This window comes from Salvelinus sp. IW2-2015, unplaced genomic scaffold (genome assembly GCF_002910315.2).
Source record: "Salvelinus sp. IW2-2015 unplaced genomic scaffold, ASM291031v2 Un_scaffold2576, whole genome shotgun sequence".
Taxonomy (NCBI): domain Eukaryota; kingdom Metazoa; phylum Chordata; class Actinopteri; order Salmoniformes; family Salmonidae; genus Salvelinus; species Salvelinus sp. IW2-2015.
In genome coordinates this window covers 29,183-46,004 of record NW_019943886.1, presented here as the reverse complement: position 1 = coordinate 46,004, position 16,822 = coordinate 29,183, and the positions used below count along the sequence as shown (strand labels likewise).

Sequence of the window (16,822 nt, the reverse complement as noted above, 5' to 3'; positions counted from 1 at the left end):
TTAGCTCCGTACTTCAATTATTGCATGGTTGCTTTTCCGTAAGTTTTTTTGTAAATCTGAACACAGCGTTGCATTAAGGAGAAGTGCATCTAAAATTCCATGCATAACACTTGAATTTTCATTCAACATTTATAATGAGTATTTCTGTAAATTGATGTGGCTCTCTGCAAAATCACCGCCATGTTTTTGGAACAACTGAACATAACACGCCAAAGTAAAATGAGATTTTTGGATATAAATATGCAGTTTATCGAACAAAACATACATGTATTGTGTAACATTAAGTCCTAGAGTGTCATCTGATGAAGATCATCAAAGGTTAGTGATAAATTTTATCTCTATTTTGGCTTTTTGTGACTGCTCTCTTTGGCTGGAAAAATGGCTGGGTTTTTCTGTGACTTGGTGTGACCTACATAATCGTTTTGTGGAGCTTTCGCTGATAAAGCATTTTTGAAATCAGACACTGTGCCTGGATTGAGACAATTGTATTAAAATGGTGCTAATACTTGTATGTTTGAGAAATTTGATTTAGATGAATTTCTGTTGATTTGTATTTGGCGCCCTGCAATTCATTGGCGTTGGCGAGGGGTTCCTCTAGCACTCTTCACAAACTGCTCCTCTTCCCCCTCCTGCACCTCATTACTCCTCACTTCTCCTCCAGGTCCCAGTCTCCTCCGCCATGATGTCATAGCTGAATGACCTCTGAACTCCGACTGCCGGGGTACGGCGGCGGGGCGAGGTTTGTTCGTAGCTGTTGCTAGGCGACATGGAGGCGCCATCGCAGCCGGGTGTCTGCGTGGTGACGGAGGCCAGGGAGAGGGAGGAAGAGGAGGAGGAAGAGGAGGAGGGGCTGGGGCAGAGGCTGTGGTGGGTAGTGTTGGTTATGGGGTTGGCGGTGTGTGTGTCATTGCAGTACGGGGGGCGCTGGTCGGGATCTAGCCGCTCTAGGGACGCCAAAGCTGGATGATCTGTGGCTTGGTCATCCCTGAGAGACGGAGACGCTGGAGGAGGTCGATCTGCTCGAGTGTGTTAGCGTGGCTCCCTCTCAGAACACTCCATCCTGACATCTAACGGTTATATAATATGACTTGACAGTTCCACACAATTCAATAAAGTCTTCTTAAAATATGATTAAGTAGACAGCGTGTGTTATCAAATTTGATTTACATTAAAAATATAGCTGGAATTTGGAGTCAGTGTGAGGCTGCATCCTTCTTCATTGGGTAATCCTGGTCATTCATGGAATCTGGCTTCCTTGTCTCCGTCAACTATGGCATCTATTATTAACATTTAACATCTTCCGACTTACTTTAAACTGTAAGGCCTCAGTAAACAGTAAAATGTAAAATGTCAGAACTGTTAAATGTTAAATGCCGTGCTTGCGGCTGGAGAACTTTGCTAAGTCACAACACTGTACACTATTTACGTCCTGGGCATAAGACGTGCTGGATGTCACAGCCTGATTACTCATCTAACGTATATAGTGTATTGGAAATACTCTCAGACCACACTTTTCTTTTTCACACAATGTTGTTACAGTTGACAGCCTTGTTGCTTAAATGGATTAATAAGTACAATTCCTCTTCAATCTACCACAGATACCCCATAGGACAAAGCGAAAACAGGTTTAAGAGAAAGTTTGCACAATTAAAAAATAGAAAACAGAATAACTTATGGACATAAGTATTCAGACCTTTGCGTATGGCTCGAAATTGAGCTCAGGTTGCATCCTGTTTACATTGATCATGCCTTGAGTTCTTTTAAAAACTTGATTGGGGAGTCCACGCTGTGGTAAATTCAATTTGATTGGAGCATGATCTGGAAAGGCACACCCGTCCTCTATAAAAGTTCCCAACAGTTGACCAGTGCAATAGTCAGAGCAATAAACAAAAGCATGAGGATTGAAAAGACTTGTCTGTAGAGTCAGCAGACCAGGATTTAAGTAGAGGCACGAGATCTGGGAAGGATATGCAGCATTGAACGGTCCCCAGGAACAAGTGGTCCTCGCATCACTTATTAAATAGAAGTTTAGAACTCTTAGTGATTTTCCATAGAACTGGCCGCCAGCAAACTGAGCACATCGGGGGAGAAGGGCCTTCGGTCAGGAGGAGTGACCGCAAGAGCCCGATAGTCACTCTGACAGCGTTCCAGAAGTTCCTCTGTGGGATGTGGAGAACCTTATCCAGAAAGACAACCATCTCTGCCAGCAACTCCACCAAACAGGCTTTATGGTAGACGTAGCCAGATGGAGCCTTGTCATTAAAAGGTGCCATGACCGACTGCTTGGAGTTGCAGAAGGCACCCAAATAGGACCCATCCAGACATGAGACCAGATTCTCTGGGTCTTGATGAATCCAAGATGAACTCTTTGGCCTGAATGCAAGTATCACGTCTGGAGAAAACCTGGCACCAATCCTACGCGTGAAAGCATGTGGTGCGCCAGCGTCCCATGCTGTGGGATGTTTTTTCAGCGGCAGGGACGGAGACTATGTCAGGATTGAGGGAAAAATGAACGCAGAGCAAAGTAGGCAGACGAGATACTTTGATGAAAACCCTGCTCCAGAGCGCTTAGGACTCAGACTGAGGCGAAGGTTCACCTTCCAACAGGACAACAAACTAAGCAACAATGGCCAAGACAAGCGGAGTGGCTTGGGACCAAGTCTCTGAATGTCCTTGAGTGGCACAGCCAGAACCCGACCGAACATCTTCTGGAGAGACTCAAAAAAGCTGTGCCACCGACGGCTCCCCATCACCTGACCAGAGCTTGAGAGGATCTGCAGAAAAGAATGCGAGAAACTCCCAAAACTACGGTGTGCCAAGTTGTAGTGTCATACCAAGAAGACGTAGAGGCTGTAATACTGCCAAGCGTGCTTCTACCAAAGTAGTGAGAAAGAGTCCGATACTTATACCGTCAATATCACTATTTCCTTTAAAAAAACTCTAAAAAACAGTTTTTACGTTTGTCATTATGAGGTTTATGGGATTTTGAATTAATTTAGAATCAAGGCTGTAACACTAACAATTTTGGAAAAAGTCAAGCGGGTCCTGAATACTTTCCGAAATAACCTATGATGTTGAATGCTAGCTATGTACTCGACATGATAATTAAAGTCTGTGCATTGAATTGTAAGCTAATGAGTGTCCAATTGCCCCTGCCTCATGGCATTACAGTGCCGACTGCAGCCTAACCTGATATGCGGGGGTGAGAGGCGCCCTGTGGGCAGAGGTTCGGTTCGGGTGCCGCAGCCGGGAGGCACCACTGTCGCATGCCTTACGATGGAGCTGCCCGGGGAGAGGGTAGGCGACAATTGATGATGCGGTGTTAGGAAGAGGGAGGAAATGTCACTTAGTCAACTAGCACAGCTAGCTAGCATTCATTCAACATATGATACAAGTTTGTAGTTTAAATTAGACGTTGCCCTGTTGCTAAATAAGTTAGCTACTAGCTATCAGTTAGCTTGTTGTTAGCCATGTTGCCAGGTGAGATCGCCAGTCACCTTCACCTGACGTGCTGGCAGTCTGGTTCGGTTATACATGTTAGCTTTCATGCTAAGCTAATTATTAGCTTGCTAACTATCTATAACTTCTGTTGACAGTAAACTTGCAAGCTATTAGAAAGTAGCAACTTTAGCTAGAGTTGTAAAGCCTAGCTAACTCATTGCATCATCCACCTGCACCAATAGCTTAGCGCACCTAATTAGGTATCATAACCAGAGAAGCTTATGCACCAAAAATTATCGTTGATTTAGCCGAGGTGGGAGATAATGGCAGCTAAGGAGACACATGATGCTAACCGGACAGCGCCCCTTTTATCTTAACCTCCCGCTGCTTGTGGCAAGTGCAGCCCGTCTTAAATGGCTAGCTATTAACGGAGCAGGGGACGCTAGTGGTGGCACTTATCTTGAAATGCTCAATGCCTGTGCACGTCGAACCGACACAACTCGTAAGGTTTCCACTAGCTGAATGAAGGTGATCCGTGCATGGGTCACATTGTCTCCGGTGCGCAGCAAGCAGACCGTATAGAGAAACAGTATTCAGTAAACGAGGGAGTTCGGTCCAGTTTCTGACTTCAACCCGGCCACATGTGTCCGGGATGATTATGGAGATTATCATCTGGGAGGGAACAATCAACAAAAATACGGTTTTTGTATTATTCAATTAATCACAGTTCACGTTCTCCAAAAAAGTTTATAGTGTAACTTATAGGCATTGCTATAACAAAGTCATGTAAAGCAATTGAGAAAAGCATTTGTGACAGAAAAGGCTTTTGTTAATAGTTTGATTGATACAGTTGGATTGAGTTGATAAAACAGCCATCTAAGGGCCATTCTATTCCTTTGTAGGCAATGTTGGAGTATTCGTGTATCTGATCTGTTATTAAGTAGTGGCCTAATGGGCAGTTGCCAGGAACACTACATATGGCTTGTTGCCCTCAGAACAGCCTCAATTGTCGCGCGGGCATGGGAATACAGTGTCATTCAGCAGATCTGGGCCATGTTGAACTGCCCGATGGCTTCCACAGTTTGTGGTCACGTTGGCTGGATGTCCCTTGAGTGGAGGACCGTGTCTTGATACACACACAGGAAATCGTTGAGAGCGGGGTGAAAAAATCCAGCGGCGTTGCAGTTTTTGATACAAGACCGGTGCGCGCTGAGCACTACTACGCGCGATAATCCTAGGTCAAGGCATATATTTTTGTTTGGCCCCTCACTCTCTGAATAGCACACATGTCTCAAGGCTTAAACCAAAAAAACTTCTCTTAAACCTGTCTCCCTCCTGTCAATCCAGCCAGTGGATTTGAAGAACGTGACATCATGAAAGGAGCATAGCTTTCAACCTTGGATTCAGCCTGGTCAGTCTATGTCATGGGAAAGAGCAAGGTGGTGTCCTTAATGGTGTTTGTCATGCTCTCAGGTGGTAATAGGTGTCGTCTGTAGTGGATTTCGATTTCGGACATGAATCACATTTATCAGTGGCAGATTGCATGCAGACTGTATAAAGGCGATCGAAGTGAAAGATACAGTGCCATCGAAATGTGAAGTTCATGAGCACCACCACTGACTTTAGATCTACATTTTGGTTGTGTGTTACAGCCTGAAAAAAGAAATGAGAAAGGAAGTTACATTTATTTTGCTCGGGGGTCACACGACTTACACAAAGTGAAAAGGTGGTTGTTATATGCTGAATATACAGGTCAGAGTCAGGAAAGTTTGGATACAACTCGTCATTCGAAGGGTATTGTATGTGTACTCATTTGGTCTACAATGGTAGAAAATTAGTGAAGATCATCACAAACTAGATGGAGAATAACACATATGGATCGATGGTAGGTAGCCAAAAAGTGTTTTAGAACACTTGAAGTGTAGCCACCTTGTGCTTGAGATGGCTGTTGCAGCACTCTTGTAAAGTTTCTCAACCAGCTTCATGAGATAGTCACCTGGAATGTTTTTCAGACAGTTGGAGGGAGTTCCCACATATTGCTGAACACTTATTGGCTTTTTTTCCTTACTGCTGTGGTCCAGAATCATCCCAAAACTTCACTCGCGACAGGTGTCACCGAGAAGAATCACCATTGACTCCTCCTCCATCTGTCAACGTGGAAATTACATCATGCAGAGATCATTCTCGTTCACTTACTCCAGGTTCTCAAAAGACACGTACGGTTGGAAACCAAAAAATCTAAAATTGGATCATATAATCATCAAATGTTTTTTTATTAAAGCCTCTTTCAATTAGCAGATGTCACAAGTGCTATACAGAAACCCAGCCTAAAACCGGCCAAACAGCAAGCAATGCAGATGTAGAAGTTACCATTTTGGGGCGGTAGGTAGCCTAGTGCTGAAGTGAATCCGAGCTGAACCATGGAGAAAACAATCTGTCGTCTGCCTAAACAAACAGGCAGTTAACCCACTGTGTCCACCGGTAGGCCGTCATTGTAATAAGTAATAGGTTAAATAACAAATATTTATAAAAAAAGAAGCTTGAGACCAAAGGAACCAAATCAAGACAAAGGACAGATTTCCACCAGTCCATTGGCTCATGTTTCCTTGGCCCAAAGCAAAGTCTCTTATTATTGGTTTCATTAGAAGTGGTTTCTCTGGCAGGCATTCCACCATGGGCCTGATTCACACACTCTCCTCTGACCCGTTGCATGTTGAAGATATATGTGAAGCATTTTTTTGGGCTGCAATCTCAGGTGGCAGTTAACTCTAATGAAACGCTCTGCAGCAGAGGTAATTCTGGGTCTTCCTTCCTGTGGGCGGATCTCTGAGCGCCATTTCATCATTATAGCCGCGCTTGATTTTTGTGCCTGCACTTGAAGACGGTTCCACAATGTTCTTAAATGTTCAGTTGACTGACCTTCATGTCTTAAGTAATGATGGCTGTCGTTTCTCCTTCTCTTGCTTATTTTGAGCTGTTCTTGACGTAATATGGACTTGGTCTTTTAACCAAATAGGGCTATCTTATGTATACATTCCTTACTCTTGTCACACACAAACTAGATTGGCTTAAACGCCATTAAGAAGGACAAATTCCAAAATTAACTTTATTAAGACAGGCAATGTTAATTCAAATGTATCCAGATGTGTGTCCAAACTTTTGACTGATACTGTATGTTATTCACACCATGAATAATCGTGTAGAAGCAGCTTTTAGCAGCGATACAGCTGTGAGTCTTTCTGGGTAAGTCGTCTAAGAGCTTACCACACTAAATTGTGCAACATTTGCCCATATTTTCTTTACACAAATTCTTCAAGACTCTGTCAAATTGGTTGCTGATCATTGCTAGAAAACATTCCTCAGATCTTGCCAAAGCTTTTCAAAGTAGATTTAGTCAAAGCTGTACTTTGGCCGTCAGGTACATTCCAATATTTCTTGGTAAAGCAACTCCAGCTGTCGATTTGACCATTGTGTTTTAGGTTATTGTTCTGCTGTTTAAAGGGTGAATTCAATTGTCCAGTGGTCCCTGGTGGAAAGCAATGAACCAAGTTTTCCTCTAGGATTTTGCCTGTGCTTAACTCCATTCTGTTTAATTTTTTATCCTGAAAATAACTCCCCAGTCCTAACGATGTTAGAAGCATACGATAACAGAAATGCAGCCAACAATATGCTTTTGAAAATATTATAGTAATGGTGTTTTTTATTTGGATTTGGGCCCAAACATAACATTCTGGTATTCCAGGCGACACAAGGCTAATTGCTTTGCCACGTTTTTTGCAGTATTAACATTGTTTGCCTTGTTGCAAACAATTAGCATATTTTGGATAATTTATATTCTGTACAGGTTGCGTATTTTCAGCTCTGTCAATTAGGTTAGTATTTGGGTGGAGTAACTTAAAATGTTGTTGATTCATCCTCAGTTTTCTCCGATCACAGCTCATTAACTCTTTAAACTGTTTTAAAAGTCACCTTTGGCCTCATGGTGAAATCCCTGAGCAATTTCTTACCTCTCCGGCAGCTGGAGTTGGAGTAAACTGCATGTTTGTAGTGCTGGATGATATTTGATACACCATCCACAGTCGTTAATTATACCTTCACCATGTCAGAGGGATAATTCAAAAACGTCCGTTTTTTTTTACCCATCTACCAAAATGCCCTCCTGGTCTTTGTGGTTGAAATCTGTGTTGAAATTCACAGGGCTCGATTGACAGATACTGTATGTCTCGGAGTAAAGAGATGACGTAGTTCATTGGAACAAATCATGTTAAACACTATTATTGCATACAGAGTGAGGACTGCACCTATTATGTAAATTTTAAGCTTCATTTTACTTTCCTGGAACTTAGGTCAGGTGCTGGGGGAAACAAAGGGGTTGAAGAGACTTATTGACTCAAGAACTTTCAGTTTTCATTGTTAATTATTTGTAAAAAAATAATATATAACAAAAACCGATATTTAATTTGACGTTATGGGTTATATGTGTGGAGGCATTGGACACAATCTCAGTTTAATCCATGTTTAAATTCAGGCTGTAAACAACAACAAAATGTGGAAAAAGTCAAGGGTGGCAGAGCTTTTTGAAGGCCTCATCTCATCGTACATGCGCACTGACACAACAGGACACAGCACACAAACAACAGGCACACAACACCACAAGTCACCATTGAAATAGAAATGGCCCGTTGCTGGAAGTTACTTCTTCTGGTCTCCGATCCCAACAAATCTCTCTCAACTTCTCTCTCTCGATTCAATTCTAAAATGGGCTTTGCATTGGAACCGTGTTTACAAAAGCAGTAAATAAAAGTAAATAAACAACGACAAAACATAAAGCCAATTAAACTAAAAAACATCAGACAATCACCAGTATCAATCAAATTTCAATCAATTTATTTAATAGAAAGCCGATTTTTTATCCAGCCATGTACAAGTGCTGTACAGAAAACCAGCCCTAAACCAACCCTAAAACAGCAAGCAATGCCAGATGAGAAGCAGGTGCTCGGAAAAACTCCTAAAAAGGCAGGAATAGGAGAAAACTAAGAGAAGAACCAGGGCTCTGAGGGGTGAGGACAAGTCTCTATTGGCTGTGGCTGGTGGAGATTCTAAGAGTACATGCCAATTAAGGCAGAAATTGTTCTTACATGTTTTATTTAACCTTTATTTAGCATGTCAGTTTAAGAAAAATTCTTATTTGAAATGTGGCCTACCTCTGGGCCAAACCCTGGAAACGAGCGCTGGGTACAACTGTGCACCACCTATGGGCAATCCAATCAGCGCCGGATGTGATACAGCCTGGATCCAAACAGGGACTTGTAGTGACGCTTCTTGCACCATGAGATGCAGTGCCTGAGACCGCTTGCGCACTCGGTGACCCGAGGTTAGATTTCAATAGGATCGTCAAATGTATTAATAAAGCCTTTTTACAATACAGCCGATGTCACGGTTTAAACGTCATAGTGACACAAGGTTGTGAAGGGTGAACAGGGTCAGTAACCGGTAGGAGGTTAAACGCAGTTGGCTTTTTCATCGCTCTAGAAATTCAGAGGTCGAGACAAGCATGGTGCAGGTCCGAAAAACATTATGGTCCGGGATAAAGGTATTACTCCGGTGAACAAGTCAGGGTTCCATAGCCAGTAGAGCAGGTAAACGGTGGACTGGGGAACAGCCGGAGCCATCAGGCTAGGTAGTCTGGCGCATGGTCCTATGGGCTCATGGTCCTCCGGGAGGGAAGGTATAGGGAGAGAGAGAGATTAGAGGGAGCAGTACTTAAATTCAACAGACACCGGAATAACAGGAGAATACACCGATATAACAGACTGACCTAAGCCCCGCCGGCACAATAGACTATTATAAGCAGCATAGTATGGAGGCTGAGACTTGGGGGGTCAGGGGACAAGGTGGACCCGTACGACGTACCACGACAAAACAGAGCAGTGATAAACCCACACCGAAGGGATATCACAGACACCATCTTACTAACCTGTAGACAAGGCCCGAGTATAGCCAAGAAGATCGTTCTCAGCAAGAGCCCGAGGGGCGCATTGATCACATCTGACTCAACCACTCAAGGGACGGTAACCCTCTAGGGGAACCGCATGAGAGCGGACCAGTAAGTCCAAGGGACGTCACCCATAAAGGGTCAGAGGCAGGGACCCAGTGGAGAGAGGAGGAACGGCCAGGCAGAGACAGCAAGGTGTTCGTCGTCCAAGTGCTTGTGTTCACTTAATCCTGGGCCAGACTACAACTCATCATAGGAACCCACTGAAAAGATTGAGTCTTCAATAAGACTTAAATGTTGGAACGAGTCTGTGGTCTTTCACATAGATAGTGTTTAGCAAGTTGAGTTATTCTTCAATAACACAGGTCCCCCAATGCAAATAGGGGGAGAAAAATATTATTCGAAAGAGAAAAAATATAGTTGTTAGCTGGAGAAGTAGATGGTCGATAGTGTCTTCCTGTGTTTTCCACTCCACTGAACAAAGAGACGGATTGTACTTTAATACCCAAGCCTACCCTGTGGTCGAACAATTAGAATTCCTTGCAATAAAATTGGGCCAAACGCCAATACCAAGACCGTTCAGGCTCAATGTTACTTGAGACAAAATTTGGGACCAAATGAGAATATGCACATGTAGCTTGAGTCCAGACTATAATTCTACACAGACTAAGCCGAGTGGAACTGAAAACACTAGTTACAATGCTCTCTAGCCTCTTTGACCTCAGTCCTCTGCGTTGTGTATTTACAGTATCTTATAATATTCTTCAATAGGCAGACCATTCATAATAAATTGAGGCTCTATTGGAGAAGTCTGCCTCAGTATTTGCTTAGAAAATTCTAGGACAGTTTAAGGAGACCTGCGTATCGTGACCTGCCCTGTCTGATACGAGCCGGCTGCCCTGACCTCTGCTTTCGACTGTCTGAAGCCAATTAGTCAACGTAAAGTGAAGAGGCACACAGTGTCTGTGTTTATTTATGACCATCTTTTTTTAATTTTCCTTTTTATGGCCAAGTCTGAAATATGGCTTTTTATATGCGAATCTGCATAGAAGTCCAAAGCATCCGGAGGTCGCCTCCTGCACTGTTGAGGTTGAGACTGTGTTTTGGGGGTACTATTAATGAACTGTCAGTTGAAGACTTGTGAGGCGTTGTTTCTCAAAACTAGACAACTTCTAATGTGACTTGTCCTTTTGCTCAGTTGTGACCGGGCTCACTCTTTTCTAATTCTGGTTAGGGCAGTTATGCGCTGTTCTGTGAAAAGAGTAGTAACAGCGTTGTACGAGATTTCAGTTTTCGTTGGCAATTTCTCGATGGAATAGCGTTTCCATTTCTTAGAACAAAGAATAGACCTGACGAGTTTCATAAGAAAGTTTTGTTTTTGGACATTTTAGCCTGGAATCGAACACAAAATCGATGTTCAGATACCACATAGTTTAGATTAGCTCAAGGAGTTAGAACTGGAGGGAGAAGTTTAGACTAAGAGTGATGTTCATATACTCAACTTAGTCTAAGAAGCTAGTTTATTGCTTCTTTAACAGAACAACTGTTTTTCAGCGTGTGCTAACATAATTGCAAAAGGGTTTTTCTAATGATAGAATTAAGACTTTTAAAAAATGATAAACTTGGATAGCTAACAAGACGTGCCATTGAAAAGGAGTGATGGTTGCTGATAATGGGGCTCTGTACTCCTATCCATAAAGAATATCTGCATTTCCATGCTACAATATAGTCAATTTACAACATTAACAATGTCTACATGTGATTTTGATTCAATTGATGTATTTTATTGGACAAGAAACATTTGCTTTTCTTTGGAAAAACAAGGAATTTCTAAGTGACCAACCTTGTTGTACGGTGTGTATGTACGGGCAGAAGCCAAATCGGAGAGGTAGGTAAGAGGCCCATGTATGGCTTTTTAGAATAAAACTGGAGTAGTGATCACATTGTTGGCTCTGAGACACTTAGGGACAAACCAGCTGAGTTGAATGATGGTCCTGTGGACTTTCCGATGTGAATGATTAAAGTCACCAAAAACGAATTGAATATTTATCTGCCATGACTACAAGGTCCGATAGGAATTCGGGGAATAGTGAGGAACGTGTTATATCGGCCGCAGGAGCTGTAAACAGTAAGCTAATAAAGTGATTGAGTTGGTTTGATATCAGGTAGGAAGGTAAGACCCAGATACAGACCATTCGACTAATACAATAGTGTTAATATTTCACAAGGGAGACAATTCGAAAGCAGCCGAAGGCAGGCAGGGGTCAGTAAACCAGAGTGGGGCAACGGTACCGGGCGGAGGCAGGGTCAGGGTAGCAGGGGTCAGTAAACCAGAGGGTGGGGCAACGGTACGGGCGGCAGGCAGGGTAGGGTAAGTGCAGAGGTCGTATCCGAGGGGGGCAAAGGTAAGGTCGGCAGAGAGCTGGTCAAGGCAGGTGGGCTCGGAGTCAAGGACAGGCAAAGGGTCAAACCAGGGAGGGCGAGAAAAGAGAGCTGGGAAAAAACAGAGCTGAGACACAAAAAAGTTGGTTGCTTGACAAACAAGAGAACTGGCAACAGAAACATGAGAAGACCGGTTATAAAAACACAGGGGCTTAATGGGAAGATGAGGACACCGTGGAGGGGGGTGAGACTAACACAAAAGACAAGGGTGAAACAGATGAGGTGGGATTTCATGACTAGATGCTCAGGACAGTTTAAAAAACACAGTAATTTTGGCAGGGGTAATTGAAATGTTCTGTGTACATGTACAACATCTCTGCCTTGTGCGGATGGATGGGGGATATGGTCATAGTGTAACAGGAGACGCTACATTTTACACAATAAATGGAAGTCAGTCTTGAGCCCATGTTTCAGATCAGCAAATACATCAAGATTATAGCTCAGTGCTTGGAAAGTGAGGCTTAACATTAAGTAGCTATTTGAGATGTGAGCAAAATAATAATAAAGGAGAGGAGGCTTCATTCCAGTGAGCATTGCTAAGGCCAAAACTGTATGTATCGTTCTGCCCATACCTAGATTGTGTGCACAGAACGGTCTCCATGGGGATAAAGCTGAGCTGACACACTGACTGTGCTAGTGGCAGACTCAACTAAGCTGGTGACCTGGCTAACAGGGTGCCAGCCAGGCAGCAGGCTATGCTCATTGTGAGCTAGAGGAGTTACAGCCCTGGTCTATGTTGATCAGATAAGAGAGCCCCTCCAGCTAGGATGGAGTCCGTCACTCCGCATCAAGGCGAGCAACATTTATAATGAGTATTTCTGTAAATTGATGTGGCTCTCTGCAAAATCACCGCATGTTTTTGGAACAACTGAACATAACACGCCAAAGTAAAATGAGATTTTTGGATATAAATATGCAGTTTATCGAACAAAACATACATGTATTGTGTAACATKAAGTCCTAWGAGTGTCATCTGATGAAGATCATCAAAGGTTAGTGATTAATTTTATCTCTATTTGTGCTTTTTGTGACTSCTCTCTTTGGCTGGAAAAATGGCTGGGTTTTTCTGTGACTTGGTGSTGACCTAACATAATCGTTTTGTGGAGCTTTCGCTGKAAAGCATTTTTGAAATCAGACACTGTGCCTGGATTAACGASAATTGTATCTTTAWAATGGTGYCTAATACTTGTATGTTTGAGAAATTTGATTTATGAGATTTCYGTTGATTTGTATTTGGCGCCCTGCAATTTCATTGGCKGTTGGCGAGGGGTTCCTCTAGCACTCTCTCAAACTGCTCTCTTTCCCCCTCCTCACCTCATGTACTCCTCYACCTTCTCCTCCAGGTCCCAGTCMTCCTCCGCCATGATGTCATAGCTGAATGACCTCTGAACTCCGACTGCCGGGGGGTACAGCGGCGGGGGCGAGGTTTCGTAGCTGTTGCTAGGCGACATGGAGGCGCCATCCAGCCCGGGTGTCTGCGTGGTGACGGAGGCCAGGGAGAGGGAGGAAGAGGAGGAGGAAGAGGAGGAGGGGGCTGGGGCAGAGGCTGTGGTAGGGGTAGTGTTGGTTATGGGGTTGGCGGTGTGTGTGTCATTGCAGTACGGGGGGCGCTGGTCGGGATCTAGCCGCTCTAGGGACGCCAAAGCCTGGATGATCTGTGGCTTGGTCATCCCTGAGAGACGGAGACGCTGGAGGAGGTCGATCTGCTCGATGGTATAGCGTGGCTCCACCTCACAACACTCCATCCTGACATCTAACGGGTTAAAATAGACATGACTAGTTCACACACAMTTTCAAAAAGGTCTCTAAAATACTGTATCAGAGACACGTTGTTATCAATTTGATTTACAATAAAAAATATAGCTGGATTTGGAGTCAGTGTGAGGCTGCATCCTTCTCTATGGGGTAACTCTGGGTCATTCATGAATCTGGCTTCCCTTGTCCCGCAACTAGGCATCTATATTAACATTTAACATCTCCGACTTACTTTAACTGAGGCCTCAGTAAACATAAAAGTAAAAAGTCAGAACTGTTAATGTAAATGCCTAGCTGCGGGCTGAACTTTGGCACAGTCACAACACTTACATATTTCTCCTGGGCATAAGACAGTGCTGATTCACAGCCTGATTACTCATTAAGTTATATAGTGTATTCGGAAAGTATTCAGACCCATTCCCTTTTTCCAAATGTTGTTACATTACAGCCTTGTTCTAAAATGGATTAAATAAGTACAATTCCTCATCAATCTACACACAATACCCCCATAAAGGACAAAGCGAAAACAGGTTAAGAAATGTTTGCACAATTAAAATAGAAAACAGAAATAACTTATGGACATAAGTATTCAGACCCTTTGCTATGAGACTCGAAATTGAGCTCAGGTGCATCCTGTTTACATTGATCATCCTTGAGTTCTTTTTAAAACTTGATTGGAGTCCACCTGTGGTAAATTCAATTGATTGGACATGATCTGGAAAGGACACACCTGTCTTATAAAAGGTCCCACAGTTGACAGTGCATGTCAGAGCAAAAACAAAAGCAATGAGGTTGAAAGACTTGTCTGTAGAGCTCAGAGACAGGATTTAGTAGAGGCACAGATCTGGGGAAGGATATGCAGCATTGAAGGTCCCCAGGAACACAGTGGCCTCCATCTTATTAAATAGAAGTTTAGAACTCTTGGTGATTTTCATAGAACTGGCCGCCCAGCCAAACTGAGCAAATCGGGGGAGAAGGGCCTTGGTCAGGGAGGTGACCAAGAACCCGATAGTCACTCTGACAGCGTTCCAGAGTTCCTCTGTGGAGATGGGAGAACCTTCCAGAAAGACAACCATCTCTGCAGCACTCCACCAAACAGGCTTTATGGTAGAGTAGCCAGATGGAAGCCACTGTCATTAAAAGGCACATGACCGACTGCTTGGAGTTTGCCAGAAGGCACCCAAAGGACTCTCAGACCATGAGAAACAAGATTCTCTGGTCTGATGAAACCAAGATTGAACTCTTTGGCCTGAATGCCAAGCATCACGTCTGGAGAAAACCTGGCACCATCCCTACGGTGAAGCATGGTGGTGGCAGCGTCATGCTGTGGGGATGTTTTTTCAGCGGCAGGGACTGGGAGACTAGTCAGGATTGAGGGAAAAATGAACAGAGCAAAGTACAGAGAGATACTTGATGAAAAGCGCTCTGGAGCAGGTTAGGACCTCAGACTGAGGCGAAGGTTCACCTTTCAACAGGACAACAACCCTAAGCACAAGGCCAAGACAAAGCAGGAGTGGCTTCGGGACAAGTCTCTGAATGTCCTTGAGTGGCACAGCCAGAACCCGACCGAACATCTCTGGAGAGACCTCAAAATAGCTGTGCASCGACGCTCCCCATCCAACCTGACAGAGCTTGAGAGGAWCTGCAGARAAGAATGCGAGAAACTCCCCAAATACAGGTGTGCCAARMTTGTAGTGTCATAYCCAAGAAGACTMRAGGCTGTAATCRCTGCCAAARGKKSYTYYAMMAARKWRYKRRSWAARRRKYYKRAWWMYTWMKKYMAWWWYMWWWTTYCYTTWAAWWWWWTCTAAAAAACAGTTTTTACTTTGTYATTATGAGGTTTATGGGTATWTTGAATCTATTTTAGAATAAGGCTGTAACATAACACATTTTGGAAAAAGTCAAGGGGTCTGAATACTTTCCGAAATAACCTATGTATTTATTGCCATGATGTTGACTGCTAGCTATGTACTGACATGAATAATTAAATCTGTGCATTGATTGTAAAATAATGTGTCATTGCCACTGCCCATGGCATTACAGTGCCAGACTGCAGCCTACCTGATAGCGGGGGTGAGAGGCGCCCTGTGGGCAGAGGTTCGGTTCGCGGTGCCGCAGCCGGGAGGCACCACTGTCGCATGGCTCGATGGAGCTGCCGGGGAGAGGTAGGCGACAATTGATGATGCGGTGTAGGGACGAGGGAGGACATGTCACTGTAGTCAACTAGCCAGCTAGCTAGCAACTTCACTTCAAATATGATCAAAGTTTGTAGTTAAATTAGACGTTGCCTGTTGCTAAATAAGTTAGCTAACTAGCTATCAAGTTAGCTTGTTGTTAGCCATTTGCCAGGTGAGATGCGCCAGTCACTTTCACTGACGTGCTGCAGTCTGGTTCGGTTATATGGTTAGCTTATCATGCTAGCTAATTATTAGCTTGCTAGCTATCTATAATCTGTTGACAGTAACTTGCAAGCTATTAAAAGTAGCAAACTTTAGCTAAGTTGTAAAGCTAGCTAACTCATTGCATCCACCCTGCACCAATAGCTAGCGCACGCTAATTAGGTCATAAACCAGAGAACTTTGCACCAAAATTATCTTGATTTAGCCGAGGTGGGAGATAATGGCATGCTAATGGAGACACATGATGCTAACCGGCAGCGCCCCTTTTATCTTACCTCCCGCTGCTGTGGCAAGCTGCAGCCGTTTAAATGGGTAGCTATAACGCAGCAGGGGACGCTATGTGGGCACTTCTCTTGAAATGCTCAACCGTGCACGTCGACCGACCAAACTTCGTAACGGTTTCCAACTAGCTAATGAAGGTGATCCGTGCAGGGTCACATTGTCCCGGGATGCAGCAGCAGAACCGTAGAGAAACAGATTCAGTAAACGGGGAGTCGGTCTCAGTTTCTGACCTCTAACCCCACCACACTGTCCCGGGATGATATAGGAAGTTATTCATCTGGGAGGGAAAATCAAAACGTTTTGTTTTATTCATTAATACATTCAGTTCTCCCAAAAAAGTTAATAGTGTAAACCTTATAGCCATTAGCCTATAACAAAGTCACCTGTAAAGCACATTGAGGAAAAGCATTTTGTGACAAAAAAAGGCTTTGTTAATAAGTTTGATTGATACATTGATTGATTGATAAAACACTATTAGGCAACATTCTATTCCTTCTGTAGCATGTTG

General features: G+C 43.6%; 1 protein-coding gene across 1 annotated transcript in view; it reads right to left on the bottom strand.

The window, feature by feature from the left end:
* The window catches only part of LOC112074313 (homeobox-containing protein 1), a gene marked incomplete at its 3' end in the record, with an annotated part of 58,470 nt that extends 41,920 nt beyond the window's left edge, over positions 1 to 16,550 (bottom strand). Inside the window, 3 exon segments of the mRNA XM_070440469.1 lie at positions 13,193 to 13,631; positions 15,695 to 15,785; positions 16,308 to 16,550. Coding sequence (XP_070296570.1) covers positions 13,193 to 13,631; positions 15,695 to 15,773 — 518 coding nt within the window.
* Positions 16,551 to 16,822: the final 272 nt, after the last annotated feature.